Source organism: Lemur catta, chromosome 22, assembly GCF_020740605.2.
Source record: "Lemur catta isolate mLemCat1 chromosome 22, mLemCat1.pri, whole genome shotgun sequence".
Classification (NCBI taxonomy): domain Eukaryota; kingdom Metazoa; phylum Chordata; class Mammalia; order Primates; family Lemuridae; genus Lemur; species Lemur catta.
In genome coordinates, this window is record NC_059149.1 from 22,524,178 (window position 1) to 22,548,725 (window position 24,548).

General features: G+C 56.2%; 2 protein-coding genes across 5 annotated transcripts in view; one reads left to right on the forward strand and one right to left on the reverse strand.

Moving 5' to 3' along the window:
- The first annotated feature begins 419 nt into the window (after positions 1-419).
- CCAR2 (cell cycle and apoptosis regulator 2) lies at positions 420-14,088 on the forward strand. Of its 3 annotated transcripts, none has more exons than XM_045535658.1 (21): positions 420-628; positions 1,526-1,621; positions 1,890-1,981; positions 2,432-2,523; positions 2,731-2,845; positions 3,016-3,145; positions 3,332-3,428; positions 7,288-7,407; positions 8,551-8,773; positions 8,860-8,973; positions 9,299-9,462; positions 9,839-10,010; positions 10,096-10,326; positions 10,402-10,638; positions 11,260-11,404; positions 11,513-11,592; positions 12,081-12,227; positions 12,370-12,481; positions 12,580-12,768; positions 12,908-13,113; positions 13,279-14,088. In XM_045535658.1, the coding sequence occupies exons 2-21, from the start codon at positions 1,564-1,566 to the stop codon at positions 13,321-13,323; spliced, it is 2,769 nt and encodes a 922-aa protein (XP_045391614.1). In that variant the 5' UTR covers positions 420-628; positions 1,526-1,563; the 3' UTR covers positions 13,324-14,088. The 3 variants fall into 3 exon arrangements, with proteins under 3 accessions (XP_045391614.1, XP_045391613.1, XP_045391615.1); XM_045535657.1 differs by having other exon boundaries at positions 421-628; positions 11,510-11,592; XM_045535659.1 differs by having other exon boundaries at positions 421-628; positions 10,402-10,596; positions 11,510-11,592.
- A 190-nt stretch (positions 14,089-14,278) lies between these two features.
- Positions 14,279-24,548, reverse strand: part of BIN3 (bridging integrator 3) — a 40,319-nt gene continuing 30,049 nt past the window's right edge. For both annotated transcript variants that reach the window (XM_045535661.1, XM_045535662.1), the window contains 5 exons: positions 23,486-23,622; positions 22,896-22,936; positions 17,783-17,924; positions 17,514-17,648; positions 14,279-15,042 (listed from right to left, as the gene is read on the reverse strand). In XM_045535661.1, the coding sequence (XP_045391617.1) occupies positions 14,896-15,042; positions 17,514-17,648; positions 17,783-17,924; positions 22,896-22,936; positions 23,486-23,622 (602 nt within the window). In that variant the 3' untranslated portion in view covers positions 14,279-14,895. The remainder of the gene's footprint in view (positions 15,043-17,513; positions 17,649-17,782; positions 17,925-22,895; positions 22,937-23,485; positions 23,623-24,548) is intronic.

Here is a 24,548-nt window from a genome sequence, read left to right on the forward strand (position 1 = left end):
CAGTTTCCTGGCAAGATTTTGAGCAAGTCATGTCATCTAACTCTCCTAGGTTTCATATTTGAGAATTAGGGCACTGATTCCTGACTTGCTCACCCCCAGGGCTGCTGTGGGGGTGCGGTCCATGGAAGCACAGAGTGCTAGGGATGGCTTGAGTAAGCCACAGGAATGTCTCCTAGAAATGGCCACTGCTCAGGCATCCTCCTCTAGTCAGGAGGGGCTGGTTCTCTTGCTGCTGCACTCTCGGCGCTGCCAGAGTGAGGCGGGGGTAGTAAGCGGTGCGCGCTGCCTTGCGTTTGGGGGTTCAGCTCCAGCTACTTTGGGCCTAGGAACCAATGCTCTGACGCCTACTTTTCTGCACGGACACTTAAGCGAGGACACCAGGCGCGGCTTCTTAAAACGCATCCGATCCCGGAAGGCGCACTTCCGTTCCCCAGTTGCAGCGGGATGGCAGGCCGGCGTGGGGGAAGGGAGAGGTCGGTGGTGACGAGGGAGGGACCATATCCGGGAGAGTGGCAGCTTCCGACCAGTGGTCGCGCCTCCGAAGAGACGCTTCCGGTGGCGGCGGCAGCAGCGGCAGTGGTGGTTCCGGGTGTCTTTGTCCCCCCGGTGTCGCGGCCCTGGCCCGCAGGTAGGTAGGGGAGGCCCACCCCCCGCCCCTCCGCTCCGTCGCCCCTCCGCCCCTGCCTCGGCCGAGGGGCTGCGAGGACCGGGCGGCGAAGATGCGCGGGGCGCGGAAGGAGCCGAGCCCCCCTTTGGCTGCAAGTCCGGTCTCCCTGGCAACGGCCTCGGCCCTGGGGGCGGGCGGGAGGAGGAGAAACCGCGCGCCTTCGTTCTCCCCCAGCGGCCTCGCTGCGGCCGGGCCGGGCCACCTGGCGCCGCGACTGCCGAGGCCGGAACGGAGGGCCCCGGAGCGTGGGAGCAGGAGGGCGGGCGCGCAGTCCGTTTTGCGTTCGGCCGCCCGGGGAACCACCTTCCCACCGGCCGGTCGGGGAAACAACGGGCCGGGCTTCCGGGGAGCGGGCCTACAGCGTCTCCTCGCCCGCACCGGCCTCCTCCATTTTCCCGGGCCCTGCGTGGAGGGTTTCGGCGGATGTTTTTGAATGAATGAACGTCACCGGGGCTCTTTCCAGCCCTCCACCCCAGCAACTACTCTGGGGGTGGCGTGGCATAGTGAGAGGAACGCTAAGTTGTTGGGAGACCTGGGTGTGAGTCCCAGTTTTTTCTCTAACTAGTTACGTGGTCCCGGCAAGTCTCTCGATCTCTCTGAGCTTCGGTTTCCTTTACTGGGAAACAGTATGAAAATATCGCTCACCACTGGGTTATTATGAGTGTAAACTGGAAATAATGTAATTTCTCATTTTATTTACTTTGTTTACATTTTCTCTGTCCATGGCCTCCATTCAGTCTCAGCGTCCACCTCCCCTGCTTTCCTGAAGATCCTTAGTTGCTTAAGGTTCTCCACCTTTCTGGGGGTAGATAGAAATCTCCCATATGAGCTGTTAATGTATTTCTTTTTCGATTGAAGGTTTTTTCCCAAGACTCTGAAAGAGGACAGCATTCCCAATGTCCCAGTTTAAGCGCCAGCGGATCAACCCGCTTCCAGGGGGACGCAACTTCTCAGGTGACCACTTTTCTCCCTACCTGGCCTCATACTAGGAAGTATGTGCTCTGGAGTTAGTTTCAAATATTGGCTTTTGGAGTTTCCCTGGTGGAGAGCAATTTGCTGCTGCTGTTTCTTAGGCAAACAGGAGATGCCCAGTGGTTGCCAGTGAAGCCCTGTGGACGAGCTGGTTGGTGCTTTGCACGTTGGGTTTACTGTATCCTCTAGCTGACTCTAGTACTTAAGGTAGTAGGTGCAGTTCCTGGAGATTGCTTCTCTATCTCCATAGGCACAGCTTCAACATCTCTTCTGGGCCCTCCTCCTGGTTTGCTCACTCCTCCTGTGGCCACAGACCTGTCCCAAAATGCCAGGCACCTTCAGGTAGGTTGGGCATCCTTCGTGGTGAGTTTCAGCCCTTGGGACTAACCAGCATGCGTGGATGCCTGATGCTCTTTCATTTCTTACCCAATAGTATTCATCGTTTCAGACCCCTGTCTTGGTAGTGGGCCAGTATGGAGGCGACTAGACACCTCTCATACTGGGGAGTCTTAATTTCTGTCTCCAGGGAAATCTTTGGGGTACCTCTTGGAATTAAAGAACTAGAAATCCTAAAAGAAGCTTGTGAGCCAAGAATCAACTCAACTGTCCCCCACTCCAAAGATGGATTATGTCCACTATACATATGTGCTTATTGATGCAATCCACTGTATATGTGCATCTCGATGCAGTGCACTGAGCTGGGGTGGGGACAGAGATGAGACCCTAGAGGCAGGGTGAGGTTTTGCCCAGGTTGCTCCCTGTTACTTTTTAAACTGCAGTCTTCCTTTACAGGGTGGGGAGAAGCAGCGGGTCTTCACTGGCATTGTTACCAGCTTGCATGACTACTTTGGGGTGGTGGATGAAGAGGTCTTTTTTCAGCTAAGGTAGGCTTGAGGCTGGTCCCCTACCAGAAATGCTTATTGGATTCAGTTCTGTCACCATGCTGGTGGCTCCCCCGCCCCCAAATCCATTGCTTTGCTGTTTTTATGCAAGATGTGAGAAATCTTGATGGAGATTCTCATGGGGGCAGTTAGGGTGGCTTGGCGCCAGGGTCCTTGTCCTGACGGGCCTCCTGGCTTGTGTGCTGGCAGCGTGGTGAAGGGCCGGCTGCCCCAGCTGGGTGAGAAGGTGCTGGTGAAGGCTGCATACAACCCAGGCCAGGCGGTGCCCTGGAATGCTGTTAAGGTGCAGACGCTCTCCAACCAGGTATTCACCTCTCCTGAGCATGTGCATTGGAAAGGGGAGGGACGGAAGCCCTGGGCCCTGATGGCTGGGCAAGGATGTTATTTTTGTCGAGGGGGTGGGACTGCATCTTTCCAGGGTAGTGAGTGAGTCAACCGTGTGATCCCCTAAATTTCCTGGCTACTATCCTGCAGCCCCTACTGAAGTCCCCAGCACCTCCTCTTCTGCATGTGGCAGCCCTGGGCCAGAAGCAAGGGATCCTGGGAGCTCAGCCTCAGTTGATCTTCCAGCCTCATCGGATTCCCCCACTCTTTCCTCAGAAGCGTGAGTACCAGTAGCATGATTGTTGGGGTGTGGCTTTATGGGGTACTCTTGGATGAACGGGCTTGCAACTTTCAAGTTGCTGCTGTCAGAATAGAAGTGGATACTTCTGTGCACTGGAAGAAAGGAAGGGGGAAGCTGGACAGGTTTTTTAGGGTTTTTGAGTCACTGGTCATTTCTTCTCTGCAGCTCTGAGTCTCTTCCAGACATCGCACACACTTCACCTGAGCCACCTGAACAGATTTCCTGCTCGGGGCCCTCACGGACGATTGGATCAGGGCCGAAGGTAAGAGGATGATTATGCAGAAAAGATGTTTTGCTTGCCTTTAGGAGTAATGTCCCTTTTTTGGCCACCTGTTGACACTAACATTCTGTTTCTACAGCTAGATCCTAGTCTCTTTTCCCTGAAATCGGCAGACACACTGAAATGTATAGATAAATATTGGAACTTTATACACACTGGTTTAGCAAGCAGGGATTTAATATAGTTCATCATATTGAGATACTTTTTAAATATATGATTTCTTGGCTGGGTGCGGTAGCTCATGCCTATAATCTTAGCACTCTGGAAAGCCGAGGCAGGAGGATTGCTTGAGCTCAGGAGCTCGAGACCAGCCTGAGCAAAAGCAAGACCCCGTCTCTACTAAACATAGAAAAATTAGCTGGGTGTTGTGGTGCATGTCTGTAGTCCCAGGTACTTGGGAGGCTGAGGCAAGAGGATCGCTTGAGCCCAGGAGTTTGAGGTTGCAGTGAGCTATGATGACGCCACTGTATTCTACCTGGGGCAACAGAGCAAGACTGTGTCTCAAAAAAAAAAATTTTCTCTTTTATTTCTAGTCCCTAAGATTGAGATAACCAAGGATTGAAACTTTCAAGAAAATAGTAACATGTCAAGAAAAGTAACATTGTAGCATGTTTTGATTACTAGTTTTAAATGTTTCTTTATATAGATACAATGTATACATTAGTGTGGTATTAGAACGTTATGTTGTACTCTGCTCAGAAATTCAAGCCTTGTGCCTTGAATGAGCAGATAGCTTTCTTGGCCATACATAGAGCAAGAATTTGAGCCTTTGAGGGGCATCCTAGGTGATCTTGTGTCATCTGTGAGCATTGGGGACTTTTCAGGAGCATGCTGTCTGTCCTCTGTCCAGTTCATACCTTCCATCTCTCCTACTCTCTCCCTGTGTGTTTTTGCTAATATTTCTGTGGTTTAAGCTCTAGACTAGTTTACAACTCATTCTAGTTCTATCTTCATTTTAACTTTTTATAATGGAAAATTTCAATTTATGCAAAGTAAACAGAAATGTGTGATGAACCCTCATGAATACCCATCACCCAGCTTTAACAGGTATCATCGTATCATCATCTGCCATTCTTTTCTTTCCCTACCTCCATCTCCTCACTGCCCCTTGATTTTGTTTAAAGATGAAATTTATGTAGATTGAAATGCGTAAGTCTTAACTGGAAAATTTTCACAAATGGAAAATCCCATGTAACTCTCACCCCTATTAAGATTTAGAACATTCCATCACTCCAGAAAGTTCCTTCCTGTTATAGCTCTCTCTTGAAATGAATGCAGTACATAGAAGAAAACACCCCCATCCCAAATGCCAGTAGAGTATTACATGGCAAGAGCTGACAATGCAAACCCGTGTAAACACTTCAAAGGAGCGTGGGTAACTCAGAGAAAAAGTTTAGGCCAAGTGATGTAGCTGAAGCATTTGTTCCCTTGGGGTAGGTCATTGTGAATTCTAACTCGGGAGAATCTTTGTCTAGGATTGTCTTCCGTGGTATTTCCACTAACTTGAAACCCTTTGTCCCATACTCCAGTCACGGGTTTGTGTTTTGGCATGCACCCACCCCTCTGGTCCTGTGCACCTTCCTGGTCTTTTTCCAGGGGCTCTCCCACTCACTTTCTGTGAAATTATTAAAGGTTCCATTACATGATCATAGCAAGGCCTTCAGAGGTAATGTCGCCTGGGTGGAAATCTATGCCTGCTACAGACTTTCTGCTTTAGGTTCAAGTTCAGGCCGGCCTTCTGTGAAGTCAGTTTCCTTTGATTGTCCTGGATGTGCTGGGCCCCATGCAAGGCCTGTGCAAGAACGGGCTGAGCATCCCAAATCTGAAAATCCAAAATGCTGTGAAATCCGAAACTTTTTGAGCACTGACATGATGCTCAAAGGAAATGCTCCCTGGAGCATTTCAAATTTCCAGGTTTTAGATTTGGGATGCTCAACCTGTAAGTGTAATGCAAATATTGCAAAATTCAAAAAAATCAGAAATCCAAAACACTTCTCATCCCAAGCATTTCAGATAAGGGCTAGTCAGTCTGCATCAGCCTGGGAGGGAGATATCACCATCAGTCAGTGGAGAGAATGTGCAGAGTAGGAAAAGGGGTGACAGGAAGTGGGTCACTCTGGGGGAGCAACTTTTAACTTATAAAAGACTCAGCCATATTAGCGTTTGCACAGAAGCCAAGCTTTACTTTGAATTCCAGGCTTTGGGATGCAGGGAACAATGTCTCCATGGGAAGGTACTGCTAAACTACTGAGGTTTTTAGACAGGTCTATCCAGCTGGGCTTCTGCTGCTGCAGGTACTGAGATGTCGTCACTGGTACTGCCTTGTGACCTCCTGACAGTTGACAGTAAGGGATAAAACTGGCCACTGAATCCACAAGATTCAGTGGAACACACAGTTTAGCTAGAGGTTGACAGCATTTACTGGAGTTCCTTCTGTCACGGGTGAGCTGAAGAGACTTGTCCAACGACTTTGGACCAGGTCTTTGTTAGAAACGTGGAAGCACTGGCGTCCCAGCTAGGGGAGAAAAGGAGGCTCTGGATGGAGATGCTCATGAATAGGGAAGTGATCCAGGCAAACAGAAAAGAACAAAAGTCTCATGTTGAATCTAATCAGCTTAGTCACTGCCGTGTCATGAGCAGGGAAAGGACCGAGCAGGTCTAAGAGGAAGAACAAAAACCTGGTGCATAGACTCAGTGCAGCTACCTGGGCAAGGAGAAATGGCAGCTGATTTTATTTCTCTTGTGACGTGGGGGACTGTTCCTTTATGAGTCAGGCATTTAGAATGAATGGTCTAAAGGTCTTTTCTCCTCTACTATTTTTACTTACTATACCCAAACGTATAAGGCAGTGCCATGCTATTATATAAAATTAAGATATGAAAATGTATGGTTTTGGCTTCTTTCCCTTTAAAGACATCTGTTATTAACAGGTGGGCATTAAAGAACTTGAGAAAATAATTTTGAAAAGGAAAATCACTTGCTGCCACTTTTTCCTCCTGTGTTCTTGCTTGGTTTTTAGCTGTACATGTGCATACTTTTTGCAGTTTTAACCTTACAGTTCAAATTACTTTTGTGATTCCTAAGCATTTTTCCATATTGCAGCATAATCCTCACAATTCCTTTAGTGGCTGCATGATGATTATTTTTATCTACTATCAAAATCTTGGTATTGCTGGACATGTGTGTGGTTTTCTCATTCTCAGTTTATGCTGCTTGCCATTTTCCTACTACTACAACCTTTCTTCGTCTTTTGAATTAACTTCCTTGGGATAAATTTTCGAGAATGATGGAATTACTGGAGCAAAGGGTTTGAGTATTTCTATGACTTGAATGTGTACTGTTAAGGGTTTGTTACCAGGAACTGTCTAAGAAGGTTTACTTTATAGAACCCATAGCATGGTACCATATGTGTATCTCTTGTTGTGAAAAATCAGTTTTTTCTCATTTCAGAAAATTACATAACTGTTAATTCACAAAGTTCAGAAAAATAGAAGAAAATTATTCATGAGTTTATCAGAGGCATCTACAATTAATATTTTATTTCCTTTCAGTCTTTTAAAGCTTTTTTTTGTACAGTTGAGGCCTACTGTATATGTGGTGTTGCATACTATACTATTTGCTTAACATATGAATGTTTTTCTATGTTGTTACAGGAGCTTAAATATCCATTTTAATATCTTGGTAACATGCTGTCACATGGCTGTTGGCATGGCTGCTTTATCCATTTCTTAATGCATGTTGGGGATTAGACTGATTGCAGTTCTTTCTTTTTAGACCAGGATGTGCTGAATACCTATGTAACAATGTGGTTTCTTTCTTTTGGTGATGGGTCAACCTCCAGCGATGACTACGACTCCAAGAAACGCAAACAGCGGGCTGGTGGAGAGCCTTGGGGTGCTAAGAAGCCAAGGCATGACCTGCCTCCTTACCGAGTCCATCTCACCCCCTACACTGTTGACAGGTGAGTGGCAATGCTGAGGGGGACTGACACTTGCCGCTGGTAACAGCGTCTTCCATGTGTGCGATATAGTCCATGCAAACACACGTGTGTGTTCTTACAGACTTGTTTTAAACAAAAGGAAACCTATCGTACATACTGTTGGTACTCTGCCTTCTCACATCCTATGTCTTAGACTTGATTCCATATTAACGTTTACTAGCTCAGTCTTGTTTTTTAGCAGCTACATAGTATTCCACTGAATAGATGAACCATAATTTATTTAATCATTCCTCCATTTGTACTCTATCGTAAATATTTCTGTAATAAACATCCTTCTGTATACTTCTATGTTTTTTGAGATCACTGCCTAGACATGGAGTAGCTGGCTCAAAGGGCTTTTTTGTTTTGTTTTGTTTTGTTTTTTTGAGGCAGGGTCTTATTCTGTTGCCAGGGATAGAGTGCAGTGGTGGCATCATAGCTCAGTGCAGCCTCAAACTTCTGGGCTCAAGCAATCCTCCTCCTGCCTCAGTCTCCCTGAGTACCTGGGACTATAGGCATACATTATGCCAGCTAATTTTTCTATTTTTTGTAGAGATGATGTTTTAAGTTTTGATTATTACTGTCAGTTCTCCCAAAGACGCTGTGCCCATTCACACTCTCACCAAGGGGACTGGACAATGCTTGTCTCCCCATCTTTGCCAATGGTGTTATCAGACTTTTTCACCTTGGTCTGTCTAAGTAGTGAAAAGTGATGTGATTTGTATTTCTTTAATTGTGAGTGAGACTGAGCATATTTTCATGGGCTTTTAAGTCTCATATATTTCTTTTTCTGTTAAGTACCTATTGGTGTCAATTTTCTGTTAGGCTCTTGAACTTTTTGTTACTGATTTGTGTGTTCCTTTTATATTAAGACAGTGACCCATTTCTCCATCAAGTATTGTAGTGTTTTTTTTCCCTTTCTCAGTTTGACTCTTTTGCCATACAGAGGTTGTAAATGAAGTGGTCAAACTGATCCATCTTTACCTTTTATAGAGGTACCTGACTTAGACAGTTCTTTCTCAGACTGAAAAACAGTTTGCCAATTTTTTTCCAAGTCTTTCATGGTTTCATTTTTTAATGTTTTAGTCTTTGCTCAATATGGATTCCCTTGCTGTCTTCCTTCAGCCCCATCTGTGACTTCCTAGAACTTCAGCGCCGCTACCGCAGCCTCCTGGTCCCCTCGGATGTTCTATGCGTGCACCTGAGCTGGCTGTCAGCCTTCCCTCTGAGCCAGCCCTTTTCCCTCCATCATCCGAGCCGGATCCAGGTCTCTCGTGAGAAGGAGGCAGCTCCGGACACTGGTGCTGAGCCCGTCCCCGCAGACAGTGACCCCACTTACAGTTCCAAGGTGAGTTCACTGGGCTCCTTTACCTTGTATCACTGTGGGTGGCTGGAGAAGGCTCTGAGTTTCTCCTTCTTGCCCCCTCTGCACAGGCACTGCTGCTCTCTTTCCCGGGGCTGGAGGAATTGTATCGTTGTTGCACGCTCTTTGTGGATGACATGGCTGAGCCAAGGGAGACGCCAGAACACCCTCTGAAGCAGATTAAGGTAAGAGCTACAGGAGCTGCAGGGTGGGAGGTGCGCGCAGTCGCTGATAACGTCCAGTCCCTGAGCTCCTGCACATCAACATGGAAAAACAAGGTGTTTGAGCTGAAATGCCCCTCATTTTACCCTGGAGGAAAATCTGGCTCAGAGATGTTCTCACTTGCCAGATTTAGGTGGCTGGTTCCTGTTGGTGGACAGAGAAGCCCCTGTGTGGTAGACTGACCACTGCCTGCTGCCTTAGTTCCTGACTAATGGAATCAGCCTTATGCAGTGGGAGACCCAGGGAACGTGTATTTTTCTCTTTCTCATCCTTGATCTCTTTTTGCAGTTTTTGCTGGGCCGGAAAGAAGAAGAAGCAGTGCTGGTCGGGGGTGAATGGTCTCCTTCCCTGGATGGCCTCGACCCCCAGGGCGACCCGCAGGTGCTGGTGCGCACCGCCATCCGCTGTGCACAGGCCCAGACCGGCATTGACCTGAGCACCTGCACCAAGTGGTGAGTGGCCGCCTCCCAGGGCCCGCCGGAGAGCGTGTGTGGGGCAGGCCCAGCCCCCGCCCCCTCTGCAGTTGGCTTTCTCCTGCCGCCTCCACCCCTGGCTGCCACAGTCACGGGTGCCTTGGGCATGAATGTGGCCAGGGTGGGGGTGTGTGCCAAGGGCCAGCTGAGCCCTGAAGCCACGCTCCGCACCCCTTGCTGCCTGGCACCTTGTGCAGTACCTGTCTGCTGTGTCTCCACCCACTGACCATTTCTTGAGGAATTGGTCTGTCACCTTCCTGTTGTACTTTCCAAGTGTGGCACGTGTGTGCCCATTTAGTACCCATGGGTATCCATGGGAAACGGAAGCATCTCCTTTTCCCTTTGTTGTGAGCAGGTGGCGCTTTGCTGAGTTTCAGTACCTGCAGCCGGGACCCCCGCGGCGGCTCCAGACCGTGGTGGTGTACCTGCCGGACGTCTGGACCATCATGCCCACCTTGGAAGAGTGGGAGGCCCTTTGCCAGCAGAAAGCTGCAGAAGCAGCTCCCCCAGCCCAGGAGGCACCAGGGGTAAGGCTGAACCTTGGGACACAGCCGGGGAAGTAGGTGCCCTGACCCCAGGACCCAGAGGCTCACATCTGGGCTGTTGCTGCAGGAAACAGAACCTGCTGAACAGACCCCTGATGCCTCCGAGCAAGCAGCAGACGCTTCTAAAAGGAATGCAGAGACTCCCGAGGCCACCACACAGCAGGAAATGGACACTGACCTCCCAGAGGCTCCTCCACCCCCTCTGGAACCTGCTGTCATTGCACGTCCTGGCTGTGTAAACCTGTCCCTCCATGCGATCGTGGAGGATCGGAGGCCAAAAGAAAGGATCTCTTTTGAGGTGGGTGCAGGCGTCCTGGGGAGCTCGCGGTGCCCTTTCCTCCCGGTGCTCAGGGCCCCACGCCTCTCCTGACAGGTGGTGGTGCTGGCTGAGCTATTTCTGGAGATGCTCCAGAGGGATTTTGGCTACAGGATTTATAAGATGCTGCTGAACCTTCCCGAGAAGGTCATGTCCCCACCTGAACCTGAGAAGGAGGAGGTGGCCAAGGAAGAGGTGGCCAAGGAAGAAGAAGCCATCAAAGAGGAAGTGGCCAAGGAGTCCAAGGATGAGGTACAGAGTGAGGGCACAGCTGCCGAGTCAGACACCCCGCTGGTGAGTAGCTCCGTCATCCCTGCTCGACACTGAGGCCTGCAAATGATAATGCTTCGCTTAATCTGAGTATCATCTGTACCAGGCACTGTTCTGGCACTTCCTGTGTCGTCTCCTTCCCTCCTCCCTCCCACTGCATACTCCTGAGGAGCCTGGGACGGACGAAGGCCCAGGGCGGTTAGGAAGTGGTGCACCTAGGGTAAGGGAAGGTGGCAGGGACGAGCGAAGGGGCGCGTGGCTGCCGAGCCACAAGAGCACAGAAATCCCAGTCACTAAAAACACTGGGACGTGTGGGGGTGTTTGATTGCCTGATGGCTAACTAGAGACTTTTCAAACCTTTTCTAAAACACGACTGGCTCTACGTCTTGCGTAAATACTATCATGTAATCATAATTTCTTCCTGGACTGAGATCAGCTCCTGAGGGAAATCCCAGGGGTCTGGAAGTGTCCTGGGCATGCTGAGTCCCCTGCAATGAATGACATTAAATACGTTAAATGAGACTGTGTCTACAAAGTCCTCAACACAGTGCCTGGAACATAGTTGATACTCAAATGTTAGCCATTATTATTGTTAGCCATGGCAGTAATCACGTCCCTTCTCCTCACCCTGGTCTGTCTCCCTAGAAGGAGGACGGGCTTGTGTCCAAACCGCCCTCTTCAGGCGGGGAGGAAGAAGAGAAGCCCCGGGGCGAGGCAGCGGAGGACCTGTGCGAGATGGCCCTGGACCCGGACCTGCTGCTCCTGCGGGACGACGGAGAGGAGGAGTTTGGTACGTCTGGTGGTGACAGAGGAGGGTGAACAGTGGCTCTCGGGACCTGTGGTTTCCTGTCAGGACTGGGGAGGCTGCTCCTTGTTTATCCGGGGCTTTCTGTAGCAGGAGCAAAGCTGGAGGATTCGGAGGTCCGGTCCGTTGCCTCAAACCAGTCAGAGATGGAGTTCTCTTCGCTTCAGGATATGGTGAGGCCCGGCAGGGCTCGGGTTCACTCCTGGGAGCGGGATGCTCACCCACGACTCGTCTTGGTGGACCATGTTCACAGGCTCCAGAACATCTCACTGTCCCGTCAGGGAGGTATCCGATCCTCTCCTGAGAGAAGCACCTTTTCCACAGGTGCCCCAGAGGCCTTTGGTTACAGGCCTGGGGACCTGTCTGGTCCAGTGTCTCCAGCCAGGAGGCCTGCTCCCGTGTGGCATCATTGTCAGCCAAGCTGCTCGTCTGTGTTGCCCAGGCTGGAGCGCAGTGGTCATTCACAGGCCTGATCATAGCACACTGCAGCCTCCAACTCCCGGGCTCAAGCCATCTTCCGGCGCCAGCCCCCTCAGCAGCTGGGACTACAGGCCTGCCACTGTGCTGGCTCCAGCTGCTCCATTTTGAAAGGGTTGTGCCCTGGGTGATGGAGCAACTAGGAGAAATACCTGCAACTCCTGCTCTTCTGTTTCCTTGGCAGCCCAAGGAGCTGGATCCCTCTGCCGTGCTCCCCTTGGACTGTCTCCTTGCTTTCGTCTTCTTCGATGCCAACTGGTGTGGCTACTTGCACCGGCGAGACTTGGAGAGGATCCTCCTGACCCTCGGGCTCCGGCTCAGCGCAGAGCAGGTCGCTCCCTCCTGCCCCTGTTGGTCCTCTCTGGGTGGCCTGCACTCACCTTCTGCTCTGGGGTCTTGCACGTCAGCAGGACAGATGGGACAGAGGTTTGTGCCTTCTGCTCAGTGCGTGTGTGGGTGTGTGTTTTCTACAGGCCAAGCAGCTGGTCAGCAGGGTGGTGACACAGAACATTTGCCAGTACCGGAGCCTCCAGTACAGCCGCCAGGAGGGCCTGGACGGCGGGCTGCCCGAGGAGGTGCTCTTTGGTACGTCCTGGTGCTCCGCAGCCTCGCTGGGGCGTGGGCAGGGCAGGCTGCTCCCTCCTCTGCAGATCCTGTCCTTAAACCTTCACGGCCCCTTCTAGGAAACCTGGACCTGTTGCCGCCTCCTGGGAAAAGCGCAAAGCCAGGTGCTGCCCCTACAGAACACAAGGCCCTGGTGCCCCACAACGGCAGCCTGATCAACGTGGGCAGCCTGCTGCAGCGCGCGGAGCAGCAGGACAGCAGCCGGCTCTACCTGGAGAACAAGATTCACACACTGGAACTGAAGCTGGGTGAGCGGCCTGGGGCTGGCACGGGCGGGCCGTGCAGAGACCCGTGGGGACCCCCACTCCATAGGCTTCGGGGCCCCGGCCCTGTGAGCCAGGCTCGACTGAGCAGCAGTCTTCTGGTCTTCCCTCCCCTGCCTCACAGAGGAGAGCCATAACCGCTTCTCAGCCACAGAAGTGACAAACAAGACACTGGCCGCAGAGATGCAGGAGCTGCGCACCCGGCTGGCTGAGGCCGAGGAGACGGCCCGGGCCGCGGAACGACAGAAGAGCCAGCTTCAGCGGCTGCTGCAGGAGTTCCGGAGGCGCTTGGCGCCCCTGCAGCTGGAGATGCAGCGCATGGTGGAAAAGGTGGGGGAGGGACGCCAGGGGCAGCTGCGGCTCTTGTCACCACCCCCCTTCCCTCTCCCAGTCGCCTCACCTTTGTCCTCTGCCCACAGGTTCCTATGGAATGAGCAGCTGGCAGGCCTGGGCACTCCCTGCCTGTCCTGACGCTTGTTCCTCTGTGTCACGCAGGCCGACAGCTGGGTGGAGAAGGAGGAGCCTGCGCCCAGCAACTGAGGGCCTGGCAAGGAGCTGCGGCCCGTGAGGGCGGCGATGGCACCTGGTGAAGTTGGAGCCTTGTGGTACCTGAAAGCAGCTGGAGCAAGACCTTGGAGCCATGGGCAGGGGAGGCTGACCCTGTGCTCAGCCTCTGGAGGGGACGTCAAGCCATCAGGGTGGCGGTCTGTGCGCTGTGGGACGGATGTGCAAGGAACCCCGGTTCCGGTTACAACTAAATACATCTTTTGCACCCCTAGAATGCCATTTTGCCCTCAACCTTGGAATTCTCCTGGGGCCCTTTTAGTCTTGTGCTTTCTCCTGTCCTCTTCCAGTTTAGAATAAGACGGGAGGAAAAGGCTTTTCGAGTATGTGACAAGGTCCGATGCCAACAAACTGAAGAGACAGACGTGGAGTCTGGCTGGGGCTGAGAAACCCCTTTCTCTGGACGGCACAAATCCTGCTGGTTCCAGGCGCAGACTCCGGGGCAGGGTCTGCCTTGGCCATCCGGGAGCAGAGTCTGCTCGGAAGCTCGAGTTGGGCTGTGTTCGCCACAGAACACTGTGTTCCGGCCACCCCACGCTCGCCAGAAGAAACCAGCACCCCTTGCCCGGCTCCTGTGTTCAGAATGTGGTATTGGCTCTGGCCCGGCCTTCTCCCTGTTCCCCGTAATTCTCGCCTCTTTCCATAATCCGTGGTTTCAGTTTGACTTTGTATATAAAGTTGGTTTTTTTTTTTTTTTTTTTTGGCTTTTTGTTTTTTAAATAAACCAAAGTCAAAAACAAACCAAGTGTGTCCTCCCTGTCCTCCTGGCCCTCAGCCTGGGGCTCTGCCAGGCCGCGCTCAAGCAGGGCTGTGGGCAGCACCGCCTGCTGGAGTTGGGGGGGGGGGGGTCCTGCCAGTTCGGCGGGAGGACCCTGGGGAAGGCAGTGTGGCTGTCCCCTCCTCTCCTTAAGTCACAGCACAATACTACAGGGACATTTTACTGAAAACTTTACTTGAAAAAATAAAATCCCACATATCCAGGTGAGATACAAACCCACGGTTCTGCTCTGAGGCCTGTGAATTGACATGTGACACTCTGTGTGGCGGGGCAGTTAACTTGAGTCCCAGTTACCTCGGGAACCTGAATGACACAGGGCTCGCCCCTGCGTGGGACCAGCCTGTCTGCTCTCTGTCCCCTAGGCAGGGTTGTGGCCTCTCCTAGGAAAGAGTCTTTGAAGTGAAAAGGCGACGAGGGGCTGGGGGGCCGCTGGACTCCCCGGCTGGGGTCTCTGGAGGTAGATGCAATCCCGCCACGCAGGCAGGGCCCAGACCCTCCGAGGGCTGCAGCCTGCTCGGGCCCTAGGCCTGGACGTACTTTGGACGGTAGTTCTGGCAGCGACGCTCTGGGCTCCTACACTGCTTACCTGCGTCTGGGGCTGTGGGGGAGGCTGCAGCTCAGGGGACCAAGACGCTCACTGCACAGGGCTGCCGAGGCCGACCGGGGCCACCTCTACCCCAGCCTGCGTGACGAGCACGGGTCTGCCCTGGATGGGGCAAGGACTAGAGAGGCTGGCTGTGTCCTAGGAGTCCTCCGAGAGTGACAGGAATTCAGTCGTCGGCCACGATGGAGAGGGCTCGGAGCTCGCTCAGCTTGGCCTCGTTCTCCTGCTCCCGCTGCTCGTCAGAGTGGCCTGGCTGGTCAAGCTGTTGGGTCAGGTCTCCAAAGATCTTGTGCATCTCCGAGTAGTACACGACCTGTGGGGACGCAGGAAGGCTCACCCAGTGCTGGGCTCCCGGGAACCAGGCGCCCGAAGCTCAGGAGGACGGCGGGGCCCAGCGCTGCCATGGGGCCAGCTCCGGCTTCTCCACCGCTGCCCCGCCCCCCCCAGCCCCTCTCCCTCACTGCTGGCAGCGAGGCAGGAGTAGGCCCACAGCCTTCCAGAGGCGCAGGGCACAGAAAGGCTCAGCCGAGACCGCAGGGCAGCAGTAAGTCAAACCGAGCTGGGGAGCAACAGGGCCCCAGGGACTGCAGGTGAAGATGCCCTCCTGCTCCTGTTCTCCCAGCAGCCGGTGCGGGAAGGGACAGGCTTGGGGAGGCTGAAGAGTGACAGGTACTGGGACCAGGGCCTTACTGCTTTTTGGAAGCTAGGAGAGAAGCCCAAGGCTTTTGTCCTGGGAGAACAAGGACATGGTAGGCTGGTGGCTCCCAAAGCCCTGAGAGCCCATTTTAGAGGTAAAGGTGAGAAAGGTGACACGGTTCTAGCCTTCCATTCCCTCCTAACTCACCCACTCACACCTGCCCTTGTTCGTGGCCCGAGCGCATAGCCGGGGCCACGGCTCAGAGGCCAGGCGCACGCAGATCCTCCCAGGCAGCACCAGAACTGGGGTGGGACGCAGGCCCAGAGGCTGAGGGTGGGCGGAGGGACGGGGCCCCATCACTACTCTCCCAAGTGGCTGAGGACGGGGACTTTCCCAGAAAGGAGCAAAGAGGCTTGTTCCTGCCTCAGTTTCCACATCACGACCCAATGAAAGCATGCTTCAAACACCACTCCCTGCTGTCTCTGCGACTACTCCAGACACTCGAGACCAACCCTGGGAAGGCTCCCCCGGACGCCCACAGCGAGGTTCCCACCGGGCCCAGGTGGGCTGAATGAAGCCCGTCTCAACATCCCGTCCCCTCAGGGCCGGGGGCCTGGGGCAAGCGCTGGGGGGAGGGGAGGGGATGGCCACCCTACCCCCAAACTCCTTGCCCAAGCCAACCGAGGCGCGTGTGCGTGTGAGTCACGGGGAATGCTCACTTCTGCAGTGACTAACGGCAGCGGCAGCGGGCGAGGAGGCGGCTGTGTCGAGGGGGCGGTAAACAACCCCTGGCTCCCCCGCTGCCTGGTTACAGGGCATCCCTCCCGCGCCTCCCGCACGGCTCCAACCTGGGCACGCCGAGCAGGGCACCCGCGGCTTCCTCCCGAGAGCGACAGGAGGGAGGGCGTGGGCGGCCCGGGGTGGCTGCACGGTTAGGGCAGGCACAGCCCCCCCCCCCAAAGCCGGCTCCTCCAGGGGCAGAGGGTGCAGCTGCGAAGGGGCCCTGCCTCAGGGGCCATTGTGGGAAGAACCCCTAACCCTCACTAGGCTCTTGGTCTCACTGCCCCCTAGAGATGACACAGGACCAAGGATGTGGGTCACTAACAAGTCCCAGCTCCAGTCTCAGGCTCCCTGACGCCGAGTGCCTGGCCATGGCTTTTGGAGTTCTCCAAAAACGGCAGGGTGGGAGGGGGTATCCGCTTCTCCCCAGGCCTGCGACTGTGCAGCCTGCAAGGACGGGCGGTGTCCACTGGAGGGCGCCAAACGCCCGGCCAAGAGCAGAGCGTGCAGCCTGCTGCTCCCCTACCTGGAGGTGAAAGGGACCGGGGTGTCGGGGTCCTGAGGCTGACACTGAGCCACCAGTGGGCCTGTGTGGAGGGGACCTGCTCCTGGCTTTGGCACCTCAATCTGTTTTGCCAGTGGGGAGAATGATCCTTGCCAGAGATTTGAAGATGAATGGGGATGAGGAGGGACATGCTCTCGCTGTGTCCTTCCACCCGAGAGGCAGCGCAGCGTCCCGGCCTGACACCCGGCTCTGCAGCACCGGGGCCACCGAGTCCCACCTGCCCTCCCCACCAGGCGCACCTGAGCGTGGCTCTCCCAGGGCTCCAGGACCCCTCCGCCTGGGTAGCGCAAAGTCAAGTTAAAGAGGACTGACAGGGTGGGGGGCAGGGGGGCTGGGTCCCCAGAGAGCGGCCTCTAGACCCCTCCTCTCCTCAGGACCCCCCCCCCCCCCCCGGCAAAGCACCTGCCCCGAAAGGAGGCCTGAAGGGGCTGCAGCTTCTTCCTGCTGCTCACAGCACGACGCGAGGGGTCAGAGAAACCTGAGGGGACTGTTCATGGAAAGGAACCTCACCCACTCCACGGCTGGGGTTACCCTAAGAGCGACGCGGGAACCCAAACAAACTCCAGGCAAGAGTCCGAGTCCCCGAGGCTCCAGAGCCCTGCACCCCGCTCCGGAATGCCGTCCCGCAGTGGGCAGCGCCGGCTGCCGCTGTCTGTGCAGAGAACAGCTCAGCCACCCGCCTTGCAGCCTGGGGCCACGGAGTGGCACGGGCTGTGTCCACGGAGCCCATGACCACCTCCCAAGGGAGGAGCGCGTGGTGGCCCTTGGGGCCGACGTGTGCGCGCGTGAGCGGCTGCCTCACCTGCGCCCGGATCAGGGACTCGAAGCTGGGCTGGAAGTAGCCGAGCCGGCTGCCGTAGAACCGCGGCATCTCGTCCAGGAGCTGCTTGTTCTTGGCTTCAAAGTCCTCCCGCACGGGCCGGAGCTCTTCTCGGGCCTGGGGAACAGGACGCTGCTGTCAGAACTCTCACTGCCGTCCTGGTCCTGGTATCCCCAGGTGAGGGGAGGGGCTCACCACACGACCACAATGGCCCCGTCCACACCCTTCCCTTCCGCCCCTCGCACCCGCACCTGGTGGAGCTTGGCCAGCACCGGCCCCGTCTTCTCCTTCTCCTCGTACTTCTCCACCTTGGCCTGCAGCCGCCGGTAGTCCTGCAGGGCCTGCTCCCGCCGCTTCACCGCCATGTTGAGGCTCGGAAAGACGCTGCCGAACCTGCGGGACACGGCCGGGTGGGACGGGTCCTTTCTTGGCGGGGCGGCCTGGCAGCTCCCCTCTCACTCAGCAACGCGAGCTGAGCACGCCCCGGACCCACGCGCCTCCCCAAACTATGCTAGGGGACCGCGGGGGCGGGAGACTCCTTGAGGTGACATATGCCTTGCCCCAGGTCACAATTAGGTAGAGACAGTTCAGAAGAGAACTCAGGGGTCCCAGTTCTATCTGGGCCCTTCCCCATGCCCCACAGCGCCACCAGCAGGTGGCAGGACTGAAGCCTCCTGGCCAAGGGCGTCTTTGCAACGTGGGAAAAGCAGAGACCCCACGGTTCTACCATGGGAATGGCCAAACCGTCAACCAGATGTTTTAGGAAAACGACTCAAGGACGCCCTCCCACCATGACTAAAAGGGACAATGACAACGGGAAGTCCTCAGAGTGGCCACCCTCAACCAGTAGCAGTACAGGGCATCGTTTTTGGCTCCCCTGGGCAAAATCTCTGTGGCTAGTGTCATCTTTAACTACAAAGGACAACGGTATCTTGAGATGGGCACGGGGCTGCTGCTTCCTGTAGGCCCAGGCAGGGATGCTGTGTTTTCCCTGCCCACGCAGGCAGGATTTCCGGAAGTGGACAGAAGACGGGGCGGCTTTCTGGAATGTGACGCCCTGAGCAGTGACACACTTCGGCCGCCGCTGCTGGAGGGCTGTCCCTTGGCTCTGCTGCAGGAGGCATCCACCAGACAAGCTGGGAGCCTCGAGCCGGGCAAGACCAGCCACGCAGCTGCGGGGCCGTGACTCAGTGGTCATTCGGGGGTCAGGAGCAGGGTTGGCGACACAGGACCAGAAGAGTCAGTTCCTCACGGAGTTTCTACGAGGAACCCAGAGAGGATGAAAGACAAAGGGCAGGGGAAGGGCTGAGGCCGGGCTCCCCTCGTGGGCACCTGCTCGCTCTCGGGTCAGCTCCAGGGAGTCCCGACACCACACAAAGCGTGACTTCCCAAATCTGCCTCTCGAAGGAACATGACCGTGAATGTGGTCTCAAAAAGCTTCCACCAGCCTACGTGTGAGGTCAGAACAATGAATGGTTTTTCCAGAGAACAGAGAACACGAACCCGGCAAAGCATTAAATGCCCCAAACTACGCTGCAGACCCAGGGAACAGATGTGGATGAAACCAAGGGCTTATCCCCAAGAGAGGCTACTAATGCTAATTCTCCCAATGAATGAGCGTCCATAATGGGTCCTCTGCCTAACAGAATGCTAAAGAAGTGGGCAAAACCACGGAAACGTCTCTGAATCCTCAGCCACAAGCCCTTAGACATAATCATGCCGACATTTGATGGACGGATTTGCCAGGCGGGAGACAGGGCCTCCCTGGTGCCGTGTATGCCCAAAGCGCGGACCTCACTGGCACTGTGCGTGCCGGAGGTGGGAACCGGACACCACCAGGACACAGCAATCCAAGCCACCCACCAGGAGGGAGTGACACTGCTGGGAGGCGCGGGGCTCACTGCTCTGGCCCAACGCAGTTGCTGTGATGGAGTCTCAGCTGCCAGGGAGCCCCTCTGCCTTCCTGGGCAGCTGGGAGCCATGTGGCTTGAGGGAGTGGGGGCAGTGGGCCTGAGAAGCCACCACCTGCCTCTCCCACCACCTCAGATGGCCAAGGGCTACCAGCAGCCACCCTGATCCTTTCGTCAGAAGCCACCTGCTGCTTGGGTAGTCCCAGCGCCTGGGCCTCTGCTGTCTACCTTGCGGGCTGCCTGGGAAGTGCTGGTGGGACAGGGACAGGGCGTGGATGACAGACAGGCAGGCCTGGGCCACAGTCGCATCACTTTGAGCTCAGATCCTCAGGAAAGAGAGCATCACGAGTGAGGCAAAGTGTGCACAAGGTGTGTTCCACTGGTCCAAGACGGGACCAGCAACATGTTCGTCATTCAAGAAGCCCTGACACCCGTGACCCCAGCAGCACCTGCCCCTTGGCTCACGCTCACGGCCCTTCCCATGGTTGTCAACTGGGGTCATTCCAGGGCCAGAGTCAGACCCAGCAGGAGTGCTGGCTATGCGGAGGGACCTGGGCAGCCTGAGCAGCAAACAGCAGGCCGCGTGCGGATGGAGGCTGAGCGAGGCGGGGACCCAGGCGTTGCGCGCTTCCCTGGGCGAGTGGGCCAGAGGGGCTGTGTCCACAGGGGGCTGCTCCTCCTGCTGGCCCTCTGCAACCAAGACCACCTGGCTCTGCGGGGGAGGGGGGTGCAGAGGACGGCCCCACTGTTCTGTTTGAGCCCCTGCCTCTCTGGGCAGGCCATGTCTTCACTGTGATCGCCTGTCTCCCACGGCAGCTCCCCTCAGTCACAGCACTAGTGCATCACCACCTGGGTGGCTCTGGGGTTCCCCGCGGGTAGGGATGGGTGTCATGCCCTTCTACATTCAGGGGAGCACTGACATCAGTCTGGGGAGGGCCACAGCTTTCCCTGAGGTGGCTGTTGAAAGAGTGGGGACCAGGACTCTACCCTCTGGCCCCAGCACTGCCCCACTGAGGCCCCACGTCCCCATTTTGTACTCCTTAGCGACGGGCCGGGCCTTGCCGGCTGCACGGGGCAGGCGGTGGACGTACCACGGTGCTGTGCCGGGAGCTGGCCTGACAGCTGGGACCCCCATGTGGAGTTCTCCTCCCCCCTCAGGCCGGGGTCTGGGTGACAGCAGGGGAGGGCGCGAACAAGCACAGGCTGACTGCACTGTTCTGAGAAGCCAGTTCGGCCCTCTCCTTCCACTGACGAGGAAACAGACCTGAGAGCAGGGGGCAGGCTGGGACAGCCCACCCAGCGCGGGCCCGCTCCGCGCCACCGTACCACACTGGCAGCTGCCACACCTGGCCTGCTGTCCTGAGAACACCACATGGCTTCCCGGCTAGACCGGAAGCCCCTTGTGTTGCTCTACGCTTCTCAAGGCAGCGGGGACAGGCTGGGCCCAGGCCAGCACCGAGGCGCGACCCACGGTGACTGCCCACACCTCGTGCCTGTCCTGAGGTTCCACACCAAACTCGCTCCCCAGGGAAGCGTGGGGTGAAGAGGGCGCAGGCGAGGGAGGCAGCAGGGAGGCCGGCTGGGAGGTGGGCTGGCGCAGCCGGCCCTGCGGGGAATGCCTGCCATGCCTCAGCCCGTGCCCACACAGCCGGGATCTTCCACCCACCAGGAAGGGGAAATTGAAAGCATCCCCATCCGACATGTGAGCGCGGCCCAGGGACCGGGGATTAGAGGCCGAGCCCCCTGGGGGGGGAGGCTGGGGGCGGCAGGGTGGCCATGTGGCCACGATCTTCATCAGAGGACAGGAAAGCTGCAGTTTCCTGTTTCCGGTGCTGGGGTCCCTGGGAGCTTCTCTCCTGGCAGGAGGAAGCCCATGGGAGGAGGCAGCAGGCAGTGCGGTTTTACGTGGTCGGGGAGATCACATGTCAGCTGTGGGGACGCAAGAAGCCGGCCAGGGCGGCCCGGCAGGCCCCGGGGCTCAGGCGAGGGCAGCAGATCCGCTGCGGAGATGGTGCTGCCCCCTCGGCCACGCCCCCACCTTCCTGGCAGGTGGTGGCCCACCAGGGTGGGGGGAGCAGCCGGGTTTCTCTGCTTTTGGCTGCAGAAGCCAGGCATCAGATTGCAAGGCCATCTCGCTGGTCCTGAAATCAAGACGGGTGTCAGCCCCCCGGTTCTCTGAGCTGGTGTCCGCTGCCTTGCTCTGCCAGCCCTGGGTACCTGTGGCAGCCTCAGTGGCTGGCCATGCCCAGGACCCCTGCAGCCCTGGCACAGAAGAGGCCTCTGTGGGCAGGGCCTGCGTTCCTTCCCGCTCAGCCCTGAACTGTCTGTCCTGGAGCCCAGGACGGAAAGCCACAAGCCTCCGAGCTCCCGAGCCAGCTCTCCACGTGACCCTGCGACGCGGGGCTGAGCCGTGACTTGCAGACAGGGGGTGGTGGGTGCCCCACGCTAGGGGGCCGGAGCAAGCAGGGAGGGAAATCTCTCCTCACGGCCATGCTGAGCGCTGCGGGCCTGGCTGAGAAAGTCGCTGGGGTTAGCAGGGCTTTTTCTTCATCCCACACCTGGGGCCTGGGCAGGGAATGGATGGCACCAACCCCAAACACCAGGGGCCGGAGGCTCACACCGCTCTTCATCCCGCTCCGGCCCGAGCCAGGCCTGATGGTCATTAAGCAAAGGCTCATTACCGGGCCTGGCGCGGCAGCGGCCAGGGACCACCGCGGAAGAGGTAATACAGTGCAGCTGCCGCGGCGGGGCCTTTCTAGGTCGGCGCCTGCTTGGGAGAGGCCGGGAAGAAGATGAAGCGACTGCAGAGCTTCAAGGCAAGGCTGCGGCCTGCTCGCCCCACCCCGGGGACTCGGGGAATAGCCCGTCTGATCCCTGCCCAGGGCCCGCCTGACGGGAGATGCGCTTCGCAGCAGCATTCCTGACCCCCAGGGGTCACAAGCTAGGGGACCTTCCCAGGCAGGACCTGGCCGGCCGCCACCCCCACCGCCACCCCCCCACCCCAGGCGGCCACCCCCACATTTCCAAAGCCGGGCGCCGCAGGCAGCTGCACTCCCTATCCGGCAGGGTGAGATGAAAGGCCTTGCTCATGTCCGCCGAGGGCTGGCCAAGATCAGGGCTGGCCAAGATCTCTGCTCGCTCAACCCGGCAAGCCCTGGCCCCGCCGCCCTCTCAGGAGCGAGGGGAAGACGGTAAAACGGCCACCAGAGCAGCGGGAAGAACGGGAAGTTCCCTGCTGTCACCGAGCGTGTCTGGGCCATCTCAGGTGCTCCAGAGCTGCCAGGAGCATCAGCCCTTAGGCCACAGATGGCAGAGCTGGGTCCCCACCGAGTTTCCTGTCAGCCCCCAGGGGAGCATGGGGACTGGCTGCTCAGTGCCGCTCAGTCCCAGGCGGCAGATCTGCCTTTCCCGTAAGGGCCCTGAGGCCTGAGGTTTCGGGATGACCTTTACTCACTTTTTTAAGGGCTCAATCACAGTCTTCTGGATCTGGTTCACCTGTCAAAAGAGAGACCCAGTGACATTAAACCTGGAAGGGGGAGCAAGTCAGACTCTCCCTGAAAGGGGGGGGAACTCCAAGTTCCTCAGAAGAGAGATAGCTGTCAAGGGTCCCCCCAAGACCCGGGGCAGGAAGGGGCTGGGAGGACAGGCAAGACAGGCCACCCCTGACCACAGCTGGAGTGAGGCAGAGATGGCAGCCAGGAAGCTTGGGGACTGACAGGAGCACCGTCCTTGTCCTGTCAGCGCTGTCTGCCCTGTCACTGTGTGGGGTGGGTGGGCAGCTACCAAAGGCTCAGGGCTCTGGGTGAGCAGAGCTGCCTTGAGTCTCTCTCAGGCCTCACCGAGAGTGACGTGACTGAGGGGACACTCGTGGAGCAGGCCTCGCTGAAGCGGAGCCGTCCGGAAAGAGCTGGGCATGGGCTTACGGCCCGCGGGCCAGGGCTGAGCGCGCCCCAGAAGCAGCCCGAGCCCACTAAGGCCACCACCAGACACAGAGATGGGGGAGAGGAAGAGGTGCTTGGCCACCAGAGACTAACATCTAGTCACCTTCTCCTGGTTGAAGGCATCCATCCGCTTCATGGCCGTGTCCAGGGCTGTCACCATGTTCAAAAAGTCCTGGTCTTGCTCACAGAGGGGATTGGAGAGTAAGTCCAAGGAGATCTTCACGGCAGACTTGGACATGGCTGTAAGAAGCCAGAGCTCAGTGAGCCGATGACGGGGTGGGGTTCATGGTCTTTTCTTCAGGACCTGGTGCCCCCACGGCCCAGGGGCTGTACCCCAGTGACCCCTTCCCATGGCCCCGGCTATCAAAACGACAAAGTGCCACCAAACCATGAGATACTGATCCCTGTTGTTTACTGTTCATTCCTGACCACCTAACACTGCCCTGGGGAATGCTTTTGAACCAAACTCTGGGTTATAATAGGATGACCTGGGTTGGAAGCTATAAAATACATATTTCTGGTCCCCTAGATTCTAATTCAATAAATCTGGAACCCAAGAATATGCATTTATTTTATTTTATTCTTTTTGAGACAGAGTCTCACTCTGTTGCCTGGGCTAGAGTGCCAAAATTCTAGAGGGGCAGAAGAGGCCCCAGAGAAGGGCCTTGCTGGCCCAGGGCTGTCTGCACCAGTTTCAGAGCATGTCTGGGTGAGTCTCAGGGGAGAAGACACTTTTTTGAATGCATTTTTTACGATTTGTGTGTGACTGAATTTAAGATGTTATCAATCGTGTAAGACACACCATTACTGTGTAAATGCTAAGAGAGGAAAACATGCTGACAATAGGACCAGGACACACTCTGAAGTGTTACAGTAACTTTGCTTTCAGAGATTTTAAATGTGAAAAGGTGTCTTAGAATCAATGACGTAAGGTCTACCTCCCAGTTCACGACAGATGGGACCCTCCCTTGCCACTCCATGGGAGGACACCTGGCCCCAGCTCTGCCTCTCCGTGTGACGGAGGAGAAGTGGAAGCCCAGAGGGGCCCCGTCTCCCTGGGCTCCCCCCACAGCCAGCAAAATGTCTCCGAGTGGATGACTCGCCTGCCCAGAGCCCATCCTGGGTTTCTCTCGAAGCTGGGAGAGTGCCACAGTCACCCAGCGAAA